The following is a 19,927-nucleotide window of genomic DNA, read 5'->3' as shown; positions in this document are numbered from 1 at the left end:
TGACGTGGCTTAATTTGAATTTTTATCAAAATCCATATTATAGTAGTTTTAGGTGAACATTAAAAACACAGTTGTGTATGCGACGTTTCGACGATTGTCTTTATCAAGTTATAGTATAGTAGTTTTAGAGAGATCGTTTTTGAACATATGAGTATGTTTTGGTAGAATGAAAAATTGGAATATTTGAAGATTGCTATTACGAGATCTAGTGCATCTTAACAATCCGTTATTATTTGCATTTCATATTTTTCTGCCGGTAGGACCTCTTGTCTTGAATGAAGACTGGAAGTAAAAGCTTTCTTTTATTAGAAAGTTGCAGTAGCAGGCCCTTGTGTCACAGACCCGCTTGGAATTCAGCTCCACTGGAAAATTTGGTCAAAATTTGGTCCCCGTTGGGAAGAATACGTGCCCTATGAGGAACTGGTTTTTCTATTTCGGTGTTTATGTGACCCTACCTGGAGTAGGAGGTGAAAAAAGGTACCCTGACCAGTGGAACATCATGGAGGTATAAAGAAACAGGAGAAGTATGCTATTGTAACCATGCTCGCCCTACGATTAAAAAAATTACGAGGTATGCATGCTCATAATCTCATATATCGTGCATTTTTAATGAGCTCTTTTGTTGATAGGTGAAATCTTATTGGCTAACTCAAGTGTCGGAAATAAGATGAGACGAGATTCATTGTTTCTGACATTGGCGTAAGAAAATATTTGGACTAAAAAAGGGCCTGTAAACTTTGCAATCTTTCATCAAATGACAAGATTTTTCGATCAACATTTTCTTCAAGGTGAACTCTATTGCTTAATACTTTCCTCCAAAATTCTCCAGCGACTTTTTGTCTACAAGTTGGGTCTAAAATTGTGTGTGCTTATAAAGAACTTTTTATTTTCTGGCTGGAGAAAATATCTTTTCAAAACAAATTTTAATGGATGACAAAATTGAACGCAAACTTATTTCGTTGAGCTAAATTTTATTTTATTCTCGTATATTAGAAGGCTAGAAATCTTCGATGCTGATAGTAAGAATGTTCAGAGCAAACTTGAGCTCTACTAAAAAGTCGTATTTCATCGGGCGAGCCTAGAATTTCTTTTGATTTATTACATAAAAGAAATCAAAAGACTTTAACGACCAATTACCGACAAATTCATCTCCTGTCTTTCTTTATACCTCTATGGGAACATCAACGTACCACTTTTTACTAAAGTTAGTCCGGGAGCCAAACCCAAAAAATGGCATTTTGCTTAACCCAAGATTCTACAGGATAAACTATACATTTTTGGAATCCTCAACTATCCTAGTTTTGGAAATGGTCGGTCCCCAAAGCTAACAAACATTTTTTGCCGAAAATAATCATCAGCCTAAATTGAAACTTTTTGCAAAGTTTCAAAGCAATTGGTCAACTGATTGACTAGATACAGCAAATTATATCATCCCTGGAATGGCATTTTCCTTAACAAATCCTTACAAAGGGTAAAAAGTACCCCCTAAACTCGGGCCCAGTATGAAAAATTGACCAGGAGTTAGCTTTGGGGACCGACCATTTCCAAAACTAGGATAGTTGAGGATTTCAAAAATGTATAGTTTATCCTGTAGAATCTTGGGTTAAGCAAAAGTGCTTATTTAAGGAGATATAGGATTTGGCTCCCGGACTAAGTTCCCCAGCCCCGAGATGGGGGTCGAGGGAGCATTGTCACAATATTTCTAGCCCCTCTCAACTTTCCAAATCTTGGCGTGAGGCATGTAAAAAACCTGATTGGACTCCAAATCTCAACCATTCATCCTTTGGGCCAAATCATGTATGGCCCTCGCCACTTATGCCTTTCCCTAAAATGCAAATGTGCCCCCACGACACCTGCCAGGAGCAGTGTACAATTTTCATAGTTTTTATTATAGAAAGGAAGACGGTTTATTTCTGTAAACATATGCCCAAAGCTGCCCGATGTGATGGACTTCTAAACAGTGTCGACAGACTGAATATTATTCAAGTGCTTTTTCTAAGTGCATTTTTTAAAAGAAATCATGTCGAAATTAGCAATAGTAACCATGTTATTTGGTCCAGATTGTTGTCTTCCACAGAGCTCTATTAGGATTATAGAAACGGAAAACTTTCATGGTATATTGCTAGCTGGCTGACTATTAATTTTTTTAATTCCTAGTCTGTTAAATATAAAATCTATAAAACACACAATTAAAAGACACTTCAAGATGGCAGATGCAACTTTGTTATCCATGGACAATCCTGTCTTCAAAGCATTTGGTTTTTATGCAATGGTTGTCATCTTAAAAATGTTTGTGGTACAGTTGAGTGTTCCATATAGACGAATCACAAGGAAGGTATAAACTTTTTAAGAACAATGAGGCTCATAATAGTTTGGAGCCTTTGGATGTTTTTAATTATTAGAGTTTTAAGCCTAAAAGTATTTGTAATATGTTCTTATGTTCACCATTTTGTGACTAATTTTGTCCATTTTGTCCGGCGGAACAACCGTTAAAGTGGGGAAGCTGAAAGGTCAAAAAGAGATAAAATTCGCTAGAAAATTAAGAAAAAAATCTCAATTGCTCAAAAATGGGGAGACTGAAGTCTCACCAGTCTCCCCGCTTCCGACGGGCCTGCGAAGTTTCAAGGTTTGCGACTCTATTAAAATGACATAAAATAATTGTATCTCCCATACCTGAAGTTAACACACGTGACTTTCGTTCAACCCAAACCTAATTCTTTTTCATTCACCAGAGTTTTTCCACACCCGAAGATATCAAAATGAACGATCCATCAGGAAAATTGAAAGTTATCAAAAATGATGATGTGGTTGAACGACACAGATCGTAAGTGTACACCACTTTTCATGATATGCACCACTACAATAAGAAAGAGCAACTTTTTTGTCCCTCCCTTCAACGAAATTGTGAAACTTTTTTCTGACATTAACTGCTCACAGGGAATACTTTTAACGGTGGCAATGGGAAGACACCCCTGTTTCACGGACCCGCTGGCAATTGACCAATAAAATTTCTATCCCCATTGGGATTTTAATAATTATTGCCGACCCAAAAAAATATCAGCGTTTTGATTGGTCGAGAGCATCGAGATATTTGCGATATTTCATATTTCTTTAGTCTGGAAATATGACCGCGTTGACTTTTGGGGGACTGGGTAAGCGGCGGGAGAAAAATCAAAACAAAACAGCCGAAAAGAACTGACTTTCGGAGAAACTGGCTTGGGAATCAAAAGGAAAAACGCAACAAAAATATGTTCAGATTAACTTTTACTTTGGAGTTCTTCCATAAAAGACAATAAAATCAAATCTGATGAACTAGGAATTTATTATAAAACTACTTGACACGAACCAAATGTTTTCAACTTTTGGCAAATTTGTGATAACCAAACAGTTTTCTTTCAATGCATACGAAAAAAACTTGAGATTCTTGAATATTTGCCAATAAAATTTCCCATAACATAACAAGGAAAGTGAAATGTCTTGTATTAAACCAAATGACGAGTGATTTTTATAAAAGTTCTCTCCTAATTCTCGTTCTCGACAACAACGACAACAATCATTACATCTTCCTTCTAAAATTCCTTCTCGTGCAATACTCGATATTTTACTCGTTCCGAGATTTTACCGATATTTTTCCTCGCCTAAAGGCTCGGAAAAATATTACGGAAAAATCTCGGAACTCGTAAAATATTTCTCGTATTGCACTCAAAGTCATGCGATAACTAGTACGAATTTTTATCCCCGCTGAGGAAAAGAGTTCCACCGGGGCTGCGAGACAGGGGTGTGGGAAGGAATGTTCAGCTAAGGAGGATCCCTGCTCGCTCGTCTAAAAGGAATTTGATCAAATCTTTGTCATCAAATTTTCAAAAAACCTGAATCGACTCTTTCAAAAACTAACGGATTCTTCTTCACTAATTTTTCTTTAATTTCAGGGCTCATTTGAATGACATGGAAAATATCATCCCCTTTGTGCTGGTTGGTTTATTCTACGTTGCAACAAATCCTGCAGCTTCTACCGCCATCTTGCTTTTCCGTATTTTCACTGGATCCAGAATAGTACATTCGATTGTTTACCTGGGTCAAGTTCCACAACCAGCACGTGCTTTGTCTTTCTTCGTGAGCATGATTGTAAATTGTGTCATGGCCATTTTTACCTTACAAGCATTCCTTTGAAAAAGAATGAAGATAAAGGATCGGCTTTGACCGGAAAAAATACTTTTTGTAGCACGTTTTTTTTATTTGAAAGCATAAAATGGTTATATGTAACAATTAGGGAATTTTTGTCTTAGTTATTTTTAAATTTGGAGAGTGAGATCTAGAAATTCTTCTATTATTTGCGCACTCAGCACTTTTTAGATTGAAAGAAAATCTTCTACACCTTCATGTCAAGGTTCCTTTGTTAATACTGCTGTAGTCCATACACTTTTTATAAGAAAATCCAAAACTTTCAAGCGTTGGTGGGGGGGGGGGTACTCTTAAATATTTCATTTTCAAGCTTAAAAATCTTCCGAACATACCGTATTAATTTTTTCGATTTTAGGAGGGGCGTTTATTCGAGAGGGGTGTTTAAAAGAAGGGGGCGTTTATTAAATAAATTTAATCTTAAGTAGAATATACCCTTTGTTTTAGTTCTTTATCAGGATTTTAGTGCGAAATTTCTTTGGTTCAATGACTGAAATTGCATCGAAAACTGCTCTGGCTACAAGAAATGACTTCTTTTTCAAAAATCTTCTTTTTCAAACCCAATCAAGACTGGTATTGAAGTATTAAAGTCACAAGTAAACGTCCTTCCCCTGAAAGGTCCTTTCATTCGAAGGGGGCGTTAAGGCTCTCATTTATATAAACTTTGTTGGTGCATTGGAGTCCAAGATCGTTCAATGATTTTTGTTTCAGTTGATTTCTTTGGTAAAAGAAATTGTTCCTCACTCTTCTAGAGACGTATTTAACAATAATAGGAGAGTCTGGTGTTGGTTTGGTCCGATGGCTAATGGGCTCTTCCAGAAAAAAATTGTACATGGGGGTGGAGGATATAACAATTTTTAGTGATTTACCCCCCCCCCCCGGACAGGGTGACTTTTGGCCCCCCGGACAATAGGTTTTATCCCCCGGACAAGCATCTGCTGACCCCCCGGACAGAGCAAATTTACACCCCGGACAAGGCAAATTTTGATGATTTTTTGCTACCCCCCAGACAATATATCCTCCAACCCCCCCCCCCCCCCGATGTAAAAATTTTTCTAGAAGAGCCCAATTGCAATATCAGTTTTGGACATAGGTATGTTCAATTTAGCTGCAATGTCAAGAACAATCTGGTCAGTGTCCTCGTTGACATGTCGTGGTATTCCACAAATGTCAACCGTATCGCGCCAACCATACGGCTCAAGATCATTTTTAGCAGTTGAGTTGTTGTTTGCCTTAGTTTGTAGGTCAGTAACTAGTTTTTCAAGATTCTTAACATCAGCTTTTGATGCTTTGAGACTCAATTCCGATTTCGCAACTGTTTTTACCAGGTCTTTGTGTTTTGCAGTCTGATCATTAAATTCTGCATTGATATGCGCCTGCGATTTCACAACCTCCTGCACGTCAGTGTTAAGGGAGTTGACCTTTGCGTAGAGGTCTAAAACTTTTGAGTTTGTTTCAGTATTTTCTTTTTGAATAGAAGTAAGGATCTTGAGGACCTCAGTGTTCTGTTCAACAAGTTTAACTACCGTTACTTTGTCAACTTTCGTCTCATCCTATGTTGTTGTAGAACAAGTTTCTGTAGTTCTTGTGCTTTCATGTCTTCTTCTTTCCAAATTCAGAATAACTCGGAATAACTTCACTGTCACTTTCATTTCCACCACCCATGTTGTTGTTTTCTTGATTTTTGCATTCCATCTCCTTGTGTTGTTTAATGCTCTTATATAGTCTGTTCTTGTAGAAAAACGTGTATGCACTAAACCGAAGTCCATCTCTCAATAAAGAATTTACCTTCAAGTGACTCTGATTTCTATTTACAAGATAAAAGTTTTTGTTTATGTTGAGAATGTAACCTGAGCCAATATAGAGGACACATTCAATGCAAGCAAAACGATAGAATTTTGTAATTTTGAGATTTTTCTGTCTGAAAGAAAACTTTTTAAGTGGTGGAACATTTGTTTGAAAGTTTTTTTCAGGGAAGGATTTTGCTTTCAAGTTTCAAATTCATTTATTTCCTAGTTTGTGATTTAATACTTCGAATTCCCAAGTGTACTCAGTACCTGTAATGTGTACCGGGATTTGGGAGAAATGATTAAAGAATTAGAACCATAAACGTCTTTGAAACTTATCTGGCACCCAGATGGTGTAATTTTCATCCGACAAGCTAACGCTCTGAAGGTCGGGAAAATTTTCAACATCTGGAAGGCTTAGATTACGGAATTTTGCCAGACCGCGTCAAGGATTTTGCAGCGGGAAGCCTGGTAACCCAGCCCTCGTTTTCGGGGATTGGCGGGTCCAACCGAAATATTTTTAGTTTTACGTGCAAGGGCTGTTGAAACCCAACTGGGGATGTGGCACATCAAAGGCCGACTATCATTCCTCTCCGATGGGAAATTGGGCCGCTCCCTTTAGAGCTTTAGCGTGGGCGACCGACGATCCACCATCGGAATATCAGATAAGTTTGGAACCTGGGGTGGAGGGGAAGGGGCGAAATTCGTATCAGCTATGTGCGAGCCATAAGGGTCCTTATTTTTACACCTTCGAAAGTCTCTTACTGGGATAGAGTTTTTGAGTCTAAAAATTACGAATTATTAAAAGTGACTTTCTAACAGGGTCATAAATTCTCCTAATTTGGACCAAAGTCCCACCAATGTTTGAAGACTTTAGCTGAAAATAGGGAAATAGGCTCTCATAAGGTCGTAAGACGTTAAGGGGGCAAATTTGAAATTTTGCATGGATCTTTTCAAAATTTTGAAAGATTTTTTTAGAACCTGTACATTTTTCCCGAAACTTTCGAAAATCGTGTAGAAAAAAATGCCTATGCATTACCCTGAGTATCAGAGGTTGAGTTTTCAAAGATACAACCAACCTCTCAAGACCAATAATATAAATTTTATCGCGCATGTGTCAATCTAATCACTGTAAAAAAGAATCAAAGATAAAGAGCAAATATTACCATATTGAATGTCTAGCAGATTGTATCAGTATACAGTTTACTATTTACGAATCTCCCAGAAACCTCAAAGTGTAATTGAAATGAATAAGAAATCTTCTACATAATTCCCAAATGTATAACAGTAATTACTAAGCTATTAATTATGGTAATGTTACTTCAATGGAATCGAAATAAATAGACAGACTTTATGTTATGATTCTTTATCACTGACTCTTTTTAAAAAACATTGACATTTTTAAGTTGTGTTTTCAACGACGGGAATAAAAATATCAACTTTGAACTTCATCCAAGATCTTGGATGGTCGTCATGGTTACTTTTCTCTGCGTTGATTGCGCGCTGAATAGAATCTCGATTGGTCGGCACAGGTCAATATATGATTTTGGCCTGTGCTTTTCACGGTACCTATGCATTGCTTATAGAAGCATAATACTGGACTTTGGTTTTTAATTATTTAATTGGCTTGCATGATAATTAACAAATCTATGTAATCACTTTTTGTTTAGATCGCATTTTTAGATTACAAATAATGAACAGATCTTGTGCTACTTACAGTATGTTTTGTGAAAGTTAAAATCAATGGGATGTAGTTGAAGGCTAGAGTTTAGATGCTCAACCCGGGGGGGGGGGCACTGACCTTGACAACAGACGTGGATGTGGCGCTGTAGTTTGAAAAAGTGGACCCTGTCAGATATGAATGTCTTGTAAATTTGGGATTCTTTCAAAACTTGGGACCCTGTCAGATATCTCTATTTTGCCTAAGTCCCCCCCCCGGGTCTCAACCCTTCCCAGGCAAGAAAAAGTGATGTTGGATGAAAGATTGAATCTAGTGCTTCCTTTGTTTTTGAGTGGCAAATTTTAAAAAACATGGCAGTAGATTTTACTTTCAATCTAGTATTTGTGGGAAAACCACGTTGATCTCGCAAGTTATGGTGAGATCAGTGTGGCTTCAATTTTTGCACTGCCTCCTTCGACTATATCTCTTTGGTTAGCAAGAAAAACACCGCTTGAAAATATACTTTGACAAATTATAGTCTTGGTTAGTCTTTTTGAGATTCTGTTGGTTTTTTGACAAAGTTGATTCAATTTTCTTTCATTCGAATCTTTTTATATTGGCAGTCGAAAGTTGTAACTTCCCAATCTATACACGCTTTTATCATAACCTTTTAGGCTGAATCGTAAACTTTCATTTCTTTAGACTAAAGCAACTAAAAGTTAAACACTTAAACTATAAGAGAAAATGGCTGGTAACGAAGGGTTGTTATCCATGGAGAATCCATTGTTCAAAGAATTTGCATTTTATGCCATGGTGGTGATCATGAAAATGTTTGTGGTCCATTTAAGTGTCTCTTACTACAGAATCACCAGAAATGTAAGTTAATTCCTTTTTATTTTATAAGAGTAATTTTATACCATGACGAGACTCTAGAAAATCTAAAATCATATTAAGAGCCATTCCCGGGGTACTATGTACCAGAGTGTATCTAACGTTTATCGTTTCATAGTACACCCTGTGTGCATTGCCTGTTTGATAAAAAAATTCCTGTACGAAGACCTCTGCGATGAAGTATGATTTGTAAATAGCAACACTTCTCTAATGATCTATCCTCTCTCACCAACACTCCATCGCAGCGCTCGGTTTGAAAATTCTCAAATCAGAAAAAAAGACAACAGACCCTCTACGGCAGTGAATTTCGAAATTAGCCGTAGATCTCGGGTCTGTTTACAGACTATACCCGGGGAGGAGGACATTTAGTTAAAATGAGTATCGAGTATAAGTATGAGTATAAGATTCTTTTGAAAGTCTCTCACAGGGGTAAATAATCCATAATTTGGACATCGAGTCCCCAAAATTACGAAATCTAAATCGATTAAATGAAATCTGACGTTTTATTTTTGGATTACTTAATCTTACACGTTCGAAAAACAGACAATACTAATATTTAGCGCTATCAGTAAGCACCAAAAAGCTGATAATACGGAGGGGACGAGGTTGATAATATACTATATATGGAATATTTTTATGTCAGTTTGTAAGCTCTAAGGTCAACTCTTTCTCAATCATACTCAATTCTAATCCTGCTCTCTGATTCGGGTAAAATTCTTGGTCCCTTGAGAATTCATTCTATCCATTCATTTCAGGTTTTCGTGTCGGCAGAAGATGTGAAAATAGCGGATCCTTCCGGCAAATTGAAAATCAACAGAAATGACCCCGTTGTTGAACGACATAGAGCGTAAGAAATATCTTTTCTTTAGTTTGCTGAGCTATCTTATTGGTGGAAAATTTCGTCAACAAACGATTTTTTCATTCCTTTTTATCGACGAATTTTACAACAAGGTATATTGAAGAGGAAAACTTTCGTCATGTAAAATTCTCGCCAGGGAAAACTTTGTCACATACTTGAGACGTTCAAACTCTCGCAAGCATAAACTTTCGCTAATCAAGACACAAAAATTAAAATACTCACACCAAAAAATTGATTTAGGGACAAAAACTTCTAGAATTCGATTGAAACTTTTACTTTTTGCAAAACGAGGCTTTAGCAGGCTAAAAAGTACCATAAATCTTACATTTTATTTGAAGTAAGAAGTTTTTCAGATTTTCTATTTTGTGAAGAATTTGCAAGGACATTTGATTTCGCGAAAAGGGCTAAATTTCGCGAAAATCGTGAAAGTTTTTGCTTGCGAAAGTTTAAGAAAAATTTCTTCACTTTTCCGAACTAAGTATTCTCTTTTAAGAGGATATGATACAACAAAATTTTGAAAGAAAACAACCTGATACATTTTTCACTACCAAACGATTTTCACGTCACTTTCAGAGCTCATTTGAATGACATGGAAAACATTATTCCATTTGTTTTGGTTGGTTTGTTCTACGTCACAACAAATCCTGCAGCTTCTACCGCCATCTTGCTTTTCCGTATTTTCACTGGATCCAGAATAGTACATTCTATTGTTTACCTCTTCCACGTGCCACAGCCAGCACGTGCATTGGCTTTCGGCGTTGGAATTGGAGTCAATTGCTACATGGGAGCTATCGCGCTACAACAATTTCTTTAAAATGACAAAAATATATTGATTAAAAACATTATTTCAATCGAAGATTTTTTTAATAGTATTATGAAAGTATAGACTAATTCATGGGCTATACAGGGGAAAATCAGCCAAAGATTTCACCGCCATTATACTGTGGTTGAATTTACGCTAAAAGTGTGAAAAAAACATTAAATTTTCAAAATATGTATTGCAGTTTTACAACCTGAGTTCAACCAAAAATTTCTGGTGATCTTTTAGTGTTCCATGTGTAAGTTGCTATGAATTATGGGAAATCTGAAGTTATCCTCTCAATCGATAACTTTATTTTAACGTCCAATCAACGTCAATTGGATGTTTTTATGGACGTTGCTCTGACGTTGTGTATTACTGATCTATTGTAAAACTATTTGATCCTTTATTAATTCATTCCGATCTTGAAATTGGCATATAGGCATTTTTATTATTCTAGGGCTTTATTTTGTTAAAAGAATTACATCTTTCTTTAAGAATAAAATGATTTTATCTTGAATAGTCCATTGAAATGGGAAACTAAATAACAGAATACCCTTCTATACTTAATTCCAGTCATTTTCTATTTTTTGATGGGAAATTTCCAAGACCTTTTTTAGACATGAAACGGTTTTAAAACGTCGGGAAAACGTCTTTAGTGTGAGAGCAACACAGTCAAGCTTATAAGAATGTTCATGATGAAAATTGCCAAACAATTAAGAATATGCTAAGAATATTACCATCGTGGAATTAGGCAACAAAACCTAAGAATGCCATTACAGAACAATTTTAACTGTAAATTGCCAATTAGATTTCCCAATAAGGCTTAAGGCGAAACTTTCATGGAAATGTCATTTTTTTGCTTCTTTTTGGTGTGTATTTCTTGTTAAATTTTGGTTGAATTTCAACCCTAACCTAAGAAAATATCCTAAGAATATTGATTTTCCCCAAAAAGTTAAGAATATCCATGATGAAATGAAAAAAACACCATTCTTATAGAAAAAGCGTGTACTCCTACTATTACCACAGAAAAGAAATTATTTGACCCTCCTATGGTTTAATCGTACACGTTTTTTATGAGAATACCGAACATTTTTGAAAGTCTTAGGATGTTTTTAACTTTTTGAGTTTTGAGCCTAATGTTCTTATTTTTGTGCAATTTTCTAAGAAATTGGATGTTATAGATTCCATAAAGCCTTAAAATGTTCTTAATATTATTTACGTTCTTAAACAGTTTGTTCTTATAAAAAAACATTCTGGATGTCAATGCATGCATAGGTAGAGTTTCCAAGGTATGCTTATGGTAAATAATTTATATCCATTTTGTTGTCACCTGTAGAAACCAAATGTCCTTTTAGATTCAATTTTTTACTTTTCACATTTCATATTATAAAAATCTTTAATTAATCATGAATTTAAAAATATATTCAAAAATCTCACCTTCTTCCTTTCGTTTGTTTTGACATAAACTGTATTTTCTTTGAGAGTCAAGATTTTTGTTTCATGTTTGTCTTCGAGTAACACTGGGCAAAATAAGAGATTTCCAAAGTATCGAAAATATAATGTTTCATGATATTACATTCCTAATCTTAAATTTATTGAATTTTCCAAAATTTGGAAATATTTCAAAGATATGTTTCAATCCTGGAAATATCATGAAATATGATATTTCACAAAATTTGGAAATATAAAAAAGTCATATTTCCATATTTACAAAAGTATATGGAAATATCATATTTTCAAAATATTTCTAGGATTGGAAATCTCTTATTTCACCCTGTGTAAAATAAATTATTTTGGTAGATGTTTTAAATTTGACACATGCCATAAGCCTGGATATCAGTTTTTTGAGGCTTACGGGAACCTCATAGTGCGTAGAAAATAGAAAAACTTACAATCTCGGTCAAAATAATTATATTGAGAATTTTGGTTATTCGTCTTTTTTAGCACTTTAAAGATCGGGTGAGAAAGTTGGTTTTGGGCTATTTGTTAAATTTAATCGAATATTTCAATTCAGGAGGGATTTTAGACTTCCAGGCTATATTCTGAGTCCTATTGGACCATTCTTGAATTTTTGGATCCTCAGATCCTAAGTCCAATGTTAAAACTCCACCCTTCCAACCTAAGTTAGAGCGCTTCCAAATCGTTTGTGGCTATAAGATTTCGAGGGAGTTTTCCATTTTTCTCAAATATTATGACCTTATTCTTTGTAGCTTAAAGTTAGAAAGATATTTGGTATATCCTTTCTAATTCGATTTTAGCGGGTCAGAAAAACTTCTTATCGAATTAGAGAAACATTTGAATTAAAGCAAGGATTAAAGGCATTTTTTTATAGAGCTGAGGGGTTGATGTTTTCATTTGAATTACAGCTCGAATTAAAGAGGTTCATCGAATTAGAGAATTGTTTTACATTGAAAAAATTTAAGTCTATTCACGATAAGTGTGCACTCTTTTTTCTTTTACCTATAACGTTTGAAGAAATTCTTCAATCTTCATGAATTTGGTATCGCTGGAGAGATATTTGTGAGTGGAACAATTTAAAATCAAAAAGTCTTTAAAAAAATTCTAAAAACGAAGATGAAAATGAAGAAGAAAAAAATGAAGATCTTATAGAAAAGTGCTATAACTATCATTTTCACTGAAGTGAATCCTTTATCATATCGAACGTCATCACTGTGAGAAAAATAATCATTCAATCAAAAGATATCAAACAAAGTTATAAGCTGATTGACGTCTAAAAACCCTGTTTTCTGCTTTTTTTGGGGGTCAAATCACTTATTAACTTTGTACCATAACTTTATATTGAATAAATATTTCAGTGAAATTTCTTGACAGTGATGACCTCCTAAGATCAAAGAATTTCTCCAGTGAAAATGAAAGTTATAGCACTTTTCTACAAGATCTTCATTTTTTTCTTCTTTATTTTCATCTTCGTTTTTAGAATTTTTTTAAAGACTTTTTTATTTCAAATTGTTCCACTCGGTAATATCTTTCCAACGATACCAAATTTATTGAATAATTCCTTCAAAAGTTATAGATAAAAGCAAAAAGAGTGCACACTTATCGTGAACAGACTTTAATACAATAGACCTTATCGAAGGTTTTGATTTTTTCTAAAACAGCGATGCATTATGGGGGTATTACAATAAAATTCCCTCGAGGAATTCCTAAAAGATTTATATTGTAATACCCCCGAAACAATCCCACAATGCATCGCTGTTTTAGAAAAATCAAAAACTCCGATAAGATCTATTGAAAACTCAGAAAATTAAAATGAAGCTCCCCGTTATAACACTTGTTACAATGGTTTCAACTTTAACCCTTGGATGTAATTTCACATGGCACAAATACAAAGAAACCCAATATAGCAGTATTAAAATCAAGATGGAAATATTTGTTCACCGATTTTCAAATAATTACGCTTTGGCTAAAATAACTCGTCAAGGTGACCTAAACACTCGACTCCTATGTGCAGAACGATGTATGTCGGTTCTTGATTGCTATTCATGGATATTTAACCCTGTTAAAAGCAGGTGTTATATAGCTAAGCGGGTGTATGGATCAATGGAATTCGTCTTTGTAGATCATTTCTTTCTGGGGAAAACATTTGAAATATACGAGACAGTCGTAAGTAAAATGCAACGTAATTTTATAATAGATCAAATATTTCTGCGCATACCACGCTCTTCTCTAAAGGGATATAACGAGTGTTATGATCCATCGAGTTTAAAGTCCGAAGGGCTCGAGTAGAATCCCTAGCCTATCGCAGGCAAGACAAAGTGAAGCTACGTATGTCCCGTCCAGAACGCGTCTAAAACGTGCCACAATAATGACGATGGGTTGTATCTAGCGGTTCCTTTGTTTTCGAAGACTGCATTTTTTGAAATCTAGCGATAGATTTTACTTTCAATCCGGTGTTTGTGTAAAAACCACGCACGGGCGTTTAGGATGGGAAATAAGTCGCTTCATTTTCCATCCAGAAGTCTTGAGTCTATCCCTTCTGGCTTATAAGTCAATGTTACGATCAAACTTGTTGTTGAACCAAACAATCAAAACCGCGTTGCTTTTTAAACAAAAACGAAAGCGACTTGGCTCTAATGTTTATTTTTATGATTGGCGTATATGCGATTGTTTTTCTACACCAGAAAATCGCTTGCTAAAAAATATTCGTCGACAAAAAGGGACGACATTTTTGACAAGAAATTAAATTTTTCACGAAATGTTTCATTTACTGCCGAACCTTTTAACATTTATTTTCTGTTTATAATTCTTCATAGAATCCGTGCAATACACATCTTCTATGCGAGCACGGCAGTCAATGCGTACCAGACTTCACGACTGAAACATACACGTGTGAAAGATGTTTCGCACCCTACACTGGAAAACATTGCAATGAAACAGGTAAGAATTAGACTCAAAAGAGTGAGAAGGGAGATCGCTTAGAACGCGCGGCAATCATGACGACGGATTGTATCTTGCGGTTCCTTTATTTTTGAGAACTGTATTTTTTTAAATCTATTGGAAGTCAATGGTCGGCATCACCTTAAATCACCATTTACACCCACACCAAATCCTCATTTTATAAAATTATTGAATTATTGATATTGAATCACTTTCGTACGACTTTTTCAAGTGATTTTGAAACTATTTAGAAAGCCACTATATATTATTTCATTATTACTGTTTTAGGTCCACCCTCCCCTTCTGATTTGTCGCACGGTAAGATTAGCTTGAGTAAAGTATACACCTTTTCGACCGTGGCCGCCAATTACCGCACGGGCAATTTTTGTCCGTTTTACCACCCTAAAAACCGTCCCAGTCGCAACTATAGACAATAGAAAAAGGTGTAAAAAAGGATTGGATCGAGTTTAGGCACCTGACTGACCGCGCGACTACGGTCGAAAAGATGTATTTCATGTCACTTCTACTGAAGTGCTCGGTTATTGCAGTGTTTTAGCAACATAGAAAAAACACCCCTGTCTCGCTAATATCGGTTGGAGGAATTCACACTCCCAGCCAATTAACACAATCGGCCATTCCCCTCCCCCCCGAAATTAAAAACATTCATAAAAAACATACTCTTCATGAGCTCCCTTTCCAGTTATAAGAAATTTGGTAGTAGGTTTATTTTAGATCGATGCATACTGTAGAGAGGGGGAACTTACCAAAACTGGTTACCAGGTTCACGCATGCGTGTTATCTCTATGAGTATAAGTCTGTGTTCTCGAAATCATAAAAATCGAAAACTTTCTATAAAAATAAATATCTTCAAAAAAATATCTTCTGAAAAACCTAGACCTGGGGCTTAGCAAAGGTCCCCAAAAAGATGAGGATCGCACCCGTCTCACCTTTTAAAATCCCTTGCTACGAATCAAACATTTTTGAATTTTATTATTCATAACAGAAGTCAAAGCTGGTCACAATTCGACATGTAGACATATAAAGTTACATTACAACATACCTGATTATGAAGGATTGAGACCGTTCGTTTTGCATCCGTGGAATGACCAGAGAACAATTAAAATGTTCTGTTCAGGTAAGTCTGACTCATCCATTATCACAGAACAGAGATTATTAGCGAGTTTATGTATATATGTGTTTAAGGGAAGAAATTTTCGCGGAATTTAATTTCGTGGTTGAGAGGATTTTTTGTTTAAAATATGGCCTATTTCTCCCTAAAAAGACCAATTTTACATAGGTGATTTTCGAGTAACTTGCCAAAATTACTTGCACGGCAAATATGAGATTCTCTATGAAATATTCGTGTTTCGCGGAATTTAATTTCGCGGAATTGTCGAAAAAGTGCCAAATTAAATTTTGCGAAAATTTGTTTCGTTAATTTTCTATGACTTGTCTTGATTTGTATCTGACTTGTCTAGATCCTGATCAACTGAGGACGACGGTAAACAAGCACTTTTACCGTCCTTGATTTGGTGGGTCAAAAATGCAGGTTATAAGTCCGCTTCAGCCACTCCACTCCTCAAATATGCAAATACATAAACTCTCTACTACAATCATGGTCGAAATCTAATGAGAATTTCCGCGTTTTTTGAAATTTGGAGAAAGTCGATTTTGTGCTATCTCTCAAATTTAATCGGATATTTCAATTTGGCTCGGGTTTATAGGCCTCAAGGCTATATATGAGCCTTATTGGACCATTTTTGAACTTTTGGATCCACAGATCCTATAGTCCTAATTCTTAAGTCTCATGTTAAAACTCAGAGTTAAAACTCTACCCTTCCAACCTACTTTAGACCACTTACAAATCGATTGTGGTTTCAAAACTTCCCGGTGGATTTCTCTTTTTTTCTCAAATATTACGACCATGATTGTACCTGATAGCTATTTGATAAATTAGTTTGCTATCTAACTTCTAATAAAGAATAAAATTTGATCTAATTTTCAGGTTACGAGACCATTATTACCTCACTAAACGCAACATCAATCCTATCTGTCCGAGATTTAACATCTACAGATTTCGCGGACGGACTCGATCTAACAACCGGCGACATAAATTTTAGGGCAAATTCTTTATTCTTTGATGCGATACTAAAGCAAATAGACATTGATAACATCTATTTCAGGTGCGTTCAAAATATAACAGGTCATATACATCTAAAAAGTTCTGAGAGACAAGAACATCCTCTTGAATATTTTGCAAACAGGATAAGCTACAATAAAGGTATAAACATGCAAGATACCAACCCTCTTGATACAATACCATCAAATACGGCTTTAAACAATACATGGAGTTCGCCTGATGTTGCCACTGGTTTTAGACGTGCGTTTAAAGACGTGATTGTATTAAACGATGGACGTAGAATGACATTTGCTAATGGGTATCAAGAATGTCTTGGTCAGTGGGGAGAATATTTTCAATTTTCTTTCACTTGATTATAAGCAGATATTCGATAGGTTTTCGTTGGTTATTGAGATTTATTAACCCACGAGGTGATGTAATATTGGGCTTTTCCAGAAAAAAAACCTATACCCCCTGTTAAGGAGCTCCAACCTTTTGTGAACTACCCCCTTGGAATTCCAGGCAATTTTAGGATCATACCCCTCTGGAATTCCGAATTTTTATAGATTTTCAATCATTACCCCCATGGAAATCCACCTATTTTAGATGGATTTTTGTCTACTCCTATGTAATTCCACTGCATTTCAAACCATACCCCCTTGGAATGGAAATGGACCTCCTCAACAGGGGGTCTACGGTTTTTTTCTGGAAAAGCCCATTCAACGAGGCGAAGCCAAGTTGGATATAAATTACCGATTTAATAAATCTCAATATAACCAAAGAAGACCTATCGAATATATGTAAAAACAAAGGCAAAAACAAAATAAAAATTATGTAAATAGTCGTACAGTTCACATAAAATACTAGCCTGGATATCCAAGCTCAAAATTTCAGAAAAAACAAAATTTACCTCAACATACAAAGTTCTGAAATTATAGAGCTTGGTCTCCCTAGAGAATGAAAGTGAAAACCCATGTTTCCTAGCCAACCCAGGGCAGCAAAACAGAAATTAATAAAAAGCAGTCTTACAAGATCTAAAACTATTCAAAAACATCCAAAGATTACACCAAAGTCCATTAAAAAGTTTGCATGCATTATCATGACCAACCATGTTTTCTTGGAAAATGAATCTTGCCTCTTTTTTCTTCTTTTTCATGTTTTCATGTAACAGAACGCCCTATCTTCACTAGCAACTGGAGGACTATCTTATTTTTGCTTTAGAATTGCTCAACGCCGTGTAGATTGGCCCTTACGGTTAATCGAAGTGAGCGCAAGCAAGCGGACTGCACTTCTCTTAAAGAGAATGCAAATCGCTCTAGGGAGACCAGGCTGTAAACCAGAACATGAAATATCAAAATCTAGACTGTGAAATAGTTTACAGCCTGGATATCCAGGCTAATAAAATACTCTCATAATTGAACTTTCGAATGTTTTTTCTATTTTAACGATTTTTTTAATTACTTAGAGTCATAACATTTGTTTATGAAATCGACAATAGCTTTAATTTCGGAACGAGATGTTACCACTGGTGCTAGACGTACGTTTAAAGACGTGGTTGTATTAAACGATGGACGTAGAATGACATTTGCTAATGGGTATCAAGAATGTCTTGGTCAGTGGGGAGAATATTTTTAATTTTCTTTCCGTTGATTATTTCAATTACTGTAAAGATTTTAGTTTTTACATAAGTCAGATGTTTCATATCAGGACACTGTCTGCCTATTATCATATTGTACTGATATAAGCAAAAAAATGATATCACTCTTATTTAAAAACAAAACGCCTTTAAAGATTTTAGTTTTACATAAGTGTTCCTTTTTCATATCAGGCACATGTCTTAAATCAGGCCGGTGTCTCCTATTGTTATATTGTGTTCGATTTTGTGTGAATAAACATAAAATTGTTTCTCTTTTCTCTCTTTCTGACCAATCTTGCTCCACAATCGTAATCGAAAAAATAACATGTAAATTAAAATTGATAAGTAAGCAAACGATCAACTTATGTAAAAACAAAACCTTCAAGTTTTTGTATTATACGCCTTTAAGAGTAGGTTTTTGAGGACCCTAGAAACGCTACCCTGAGTATCAGAGGTATAGAAACGCACTATAATAATAATAGTAATCGGTAATAATAAATGCACTTAAAACCTACTTACTTAACATACTTTTACTCGCACCCATTTTGCATTTTTAATTTGTTTGGTACCTTATCGGGGAAAACTTTGTCGGGGAAAATTTTCGTCGGTGAAAATTTTCGTCGGGGAAAAATTCGTCACTCGCTGGTAATTGGTAAACGCATTAAGGCCGGGGAAAATTTTCGCCATCTCAGGCTCATTAGAGAAATACATAAAATCAAAAAAAATCATGCCGTTGTTTAGAAATCGAGTGTTTTAGAAACCCACAGAACCCCCTCCCCCTCCCCCCCGAAAACACGTACCTAAACATTGGTTTTCTCTGTTTTAAAAGAAGGATTTAAAAAACTTTGCTTTTACTTTTCTTGATTTATATATGTGGGTTTCTTGTTTTCTCAAATATTAATGTCAAGTACACCTTTTCTTTATAAGGGATAAGAACATCCAAAATCTTTGAAAATGTTCTTAACATGTTCTTATTTTCCCCAATTTTCATGTATTTTTGTCCATTTTCTTAAGAAATTGGTTGTTTTTGAGTTCACAAATCCTTAAAATGTTCTTAACTTGTTCTTAATATTCTGGTCATCGAAGCCTTATGTTCTTATATATTTTGCTCTTATAAAAAAACGTGTAATCGGTGAATGTACTTCGAGTGATGCTTTTAAAATTTGAGATTTGTATCCTATTCATTATTCAACTTCAAAATATTGAATTTTTGAATAGTTTTGCTAGAAATGCTGTTATATATTTCTAAACACACTTTCAGACTAGCACATTAGTTTGGATGTTTTCAGGTTATTGATACAGGGTGTCTCGAAAAAAAGTACTGCAGTTACTACAATCAGTGCCATAAGATATTGGCAATTTTAGCTATTTTACCATTTTTTGAAAATTGAAGAGAATGTCAATTGTTTTCATCGAATACTTCGACCTGGGAGGGATTTATTGGTTTCTAGGCTATATTTCAAGCCCTACCGGACCATTTTTGAACTTTTGGATCCTCAGATCCTAAGGTCTAAGGTATCAAATTTCGTGGGGAATTTCCCTTTTGTGCCAAGTATTTTGGAACTGACTGTAGTGTCAGACAGTACTCACTTCTAC

General features: G+C 35.2%; 3 protein-coding genes across 3 annotated transcripts; all 3 read left to right on the top strand.

The window, feature by feature from the left end:
• The first annotated feature begins 2,161 nt into the window (after positions 1 to 2,161).
• On the top strand, positions 2,162 to 4,380 carry LOC136808474 (microsomal glutathione S-transferase 1-like). Its single transcript, XM_067065004.1, has 3 exons — positions 2,162 to 2,335; positions 2,733 to 2,824; positions 3,930 to 4,380. The coding sequence occupies exons 1-3, from the start codon at positions 2,207 to 2,209 to the stop codon at positions 4,168 to 4,170; spliced, it is 462 nt and encodes a 153-aa protein (XP_066921105.1). The 5' UTR covers positions 2,162 to 2,206; the 3' UTR covers positions 4,171 to 4,380.
• A 3,926-nt stretch (positions 4,381 to 8,306) lies between these two features.
• On the top strand, positions 8,307 to 11,614 carry LOC136808473 (microsomal glutathione S-transferase 1-like). The gene is made up of 3 exons (XM_067065003.1): positions 8,307 to 8,502; positions 9,273 to 9,364; positions 9,950 to 11,614. The coding sequence occupies exons 1-3, from the start codon at positions 8,371 to 8,373 to the stop codon at positions 10,188 to 10,190; spliced, it is 465 nt and encodes a 154-aa protein (XP_066921104.1). The 5' UTR covers positions 8,307 to 8,370; the 3' UTR covers positions 10,191 to 11,614.
• Positions 11,615 to 13,230: 1,616 nt separating this feature from the next.
• LOC136808486 (uncharacterized) lies at positions 13,231 to 18,364 on the top strand. The gene is made up of 5 exons (XM_067065017.1): positions 13,231 to 13,802; positions 14,453 to 14,576; positions 14,865 to 14,894; positions 15,580 to 15,711; positions 16,582 to 18,364. The coding sequence occupies exons 1-5, from the start codon at positions 13,449 to 13,451 to the stop codon at positions 17,067 to 17,069; spliced, it is 1,128 nt and encodes a 375-aa protein (XP_066921118.1). The 5' UTR covers positions 13,231 to 13,448; the 3' UTR covers positions 17,070 to 18,364.
• Positions 18,365 to 19,927: the final 1,563 nt, after the last annotated feature.

The sequence above is a fragment of the Clytia hemisphaerica genome, unplaced genomic scaffold (genome assembly GCF_902728285.1).
Source record: "Clytia hemisphaerica strain Z4C2 unplaced genomic scaffold, Clytia hemisphaerica genome assembly, whole genome shotgun sequence".
In the NCBI taxonomy this organism is placed as follows: Eukaryota; Metazoa; Cnidaria; class Hydrozoa; order Leptothecata; family Clytiidae; genus Clytia; species Clytia hemisphaerica.
This window is presented reverse-complemented; position numbering and strand designations above follow the sequence as displayed.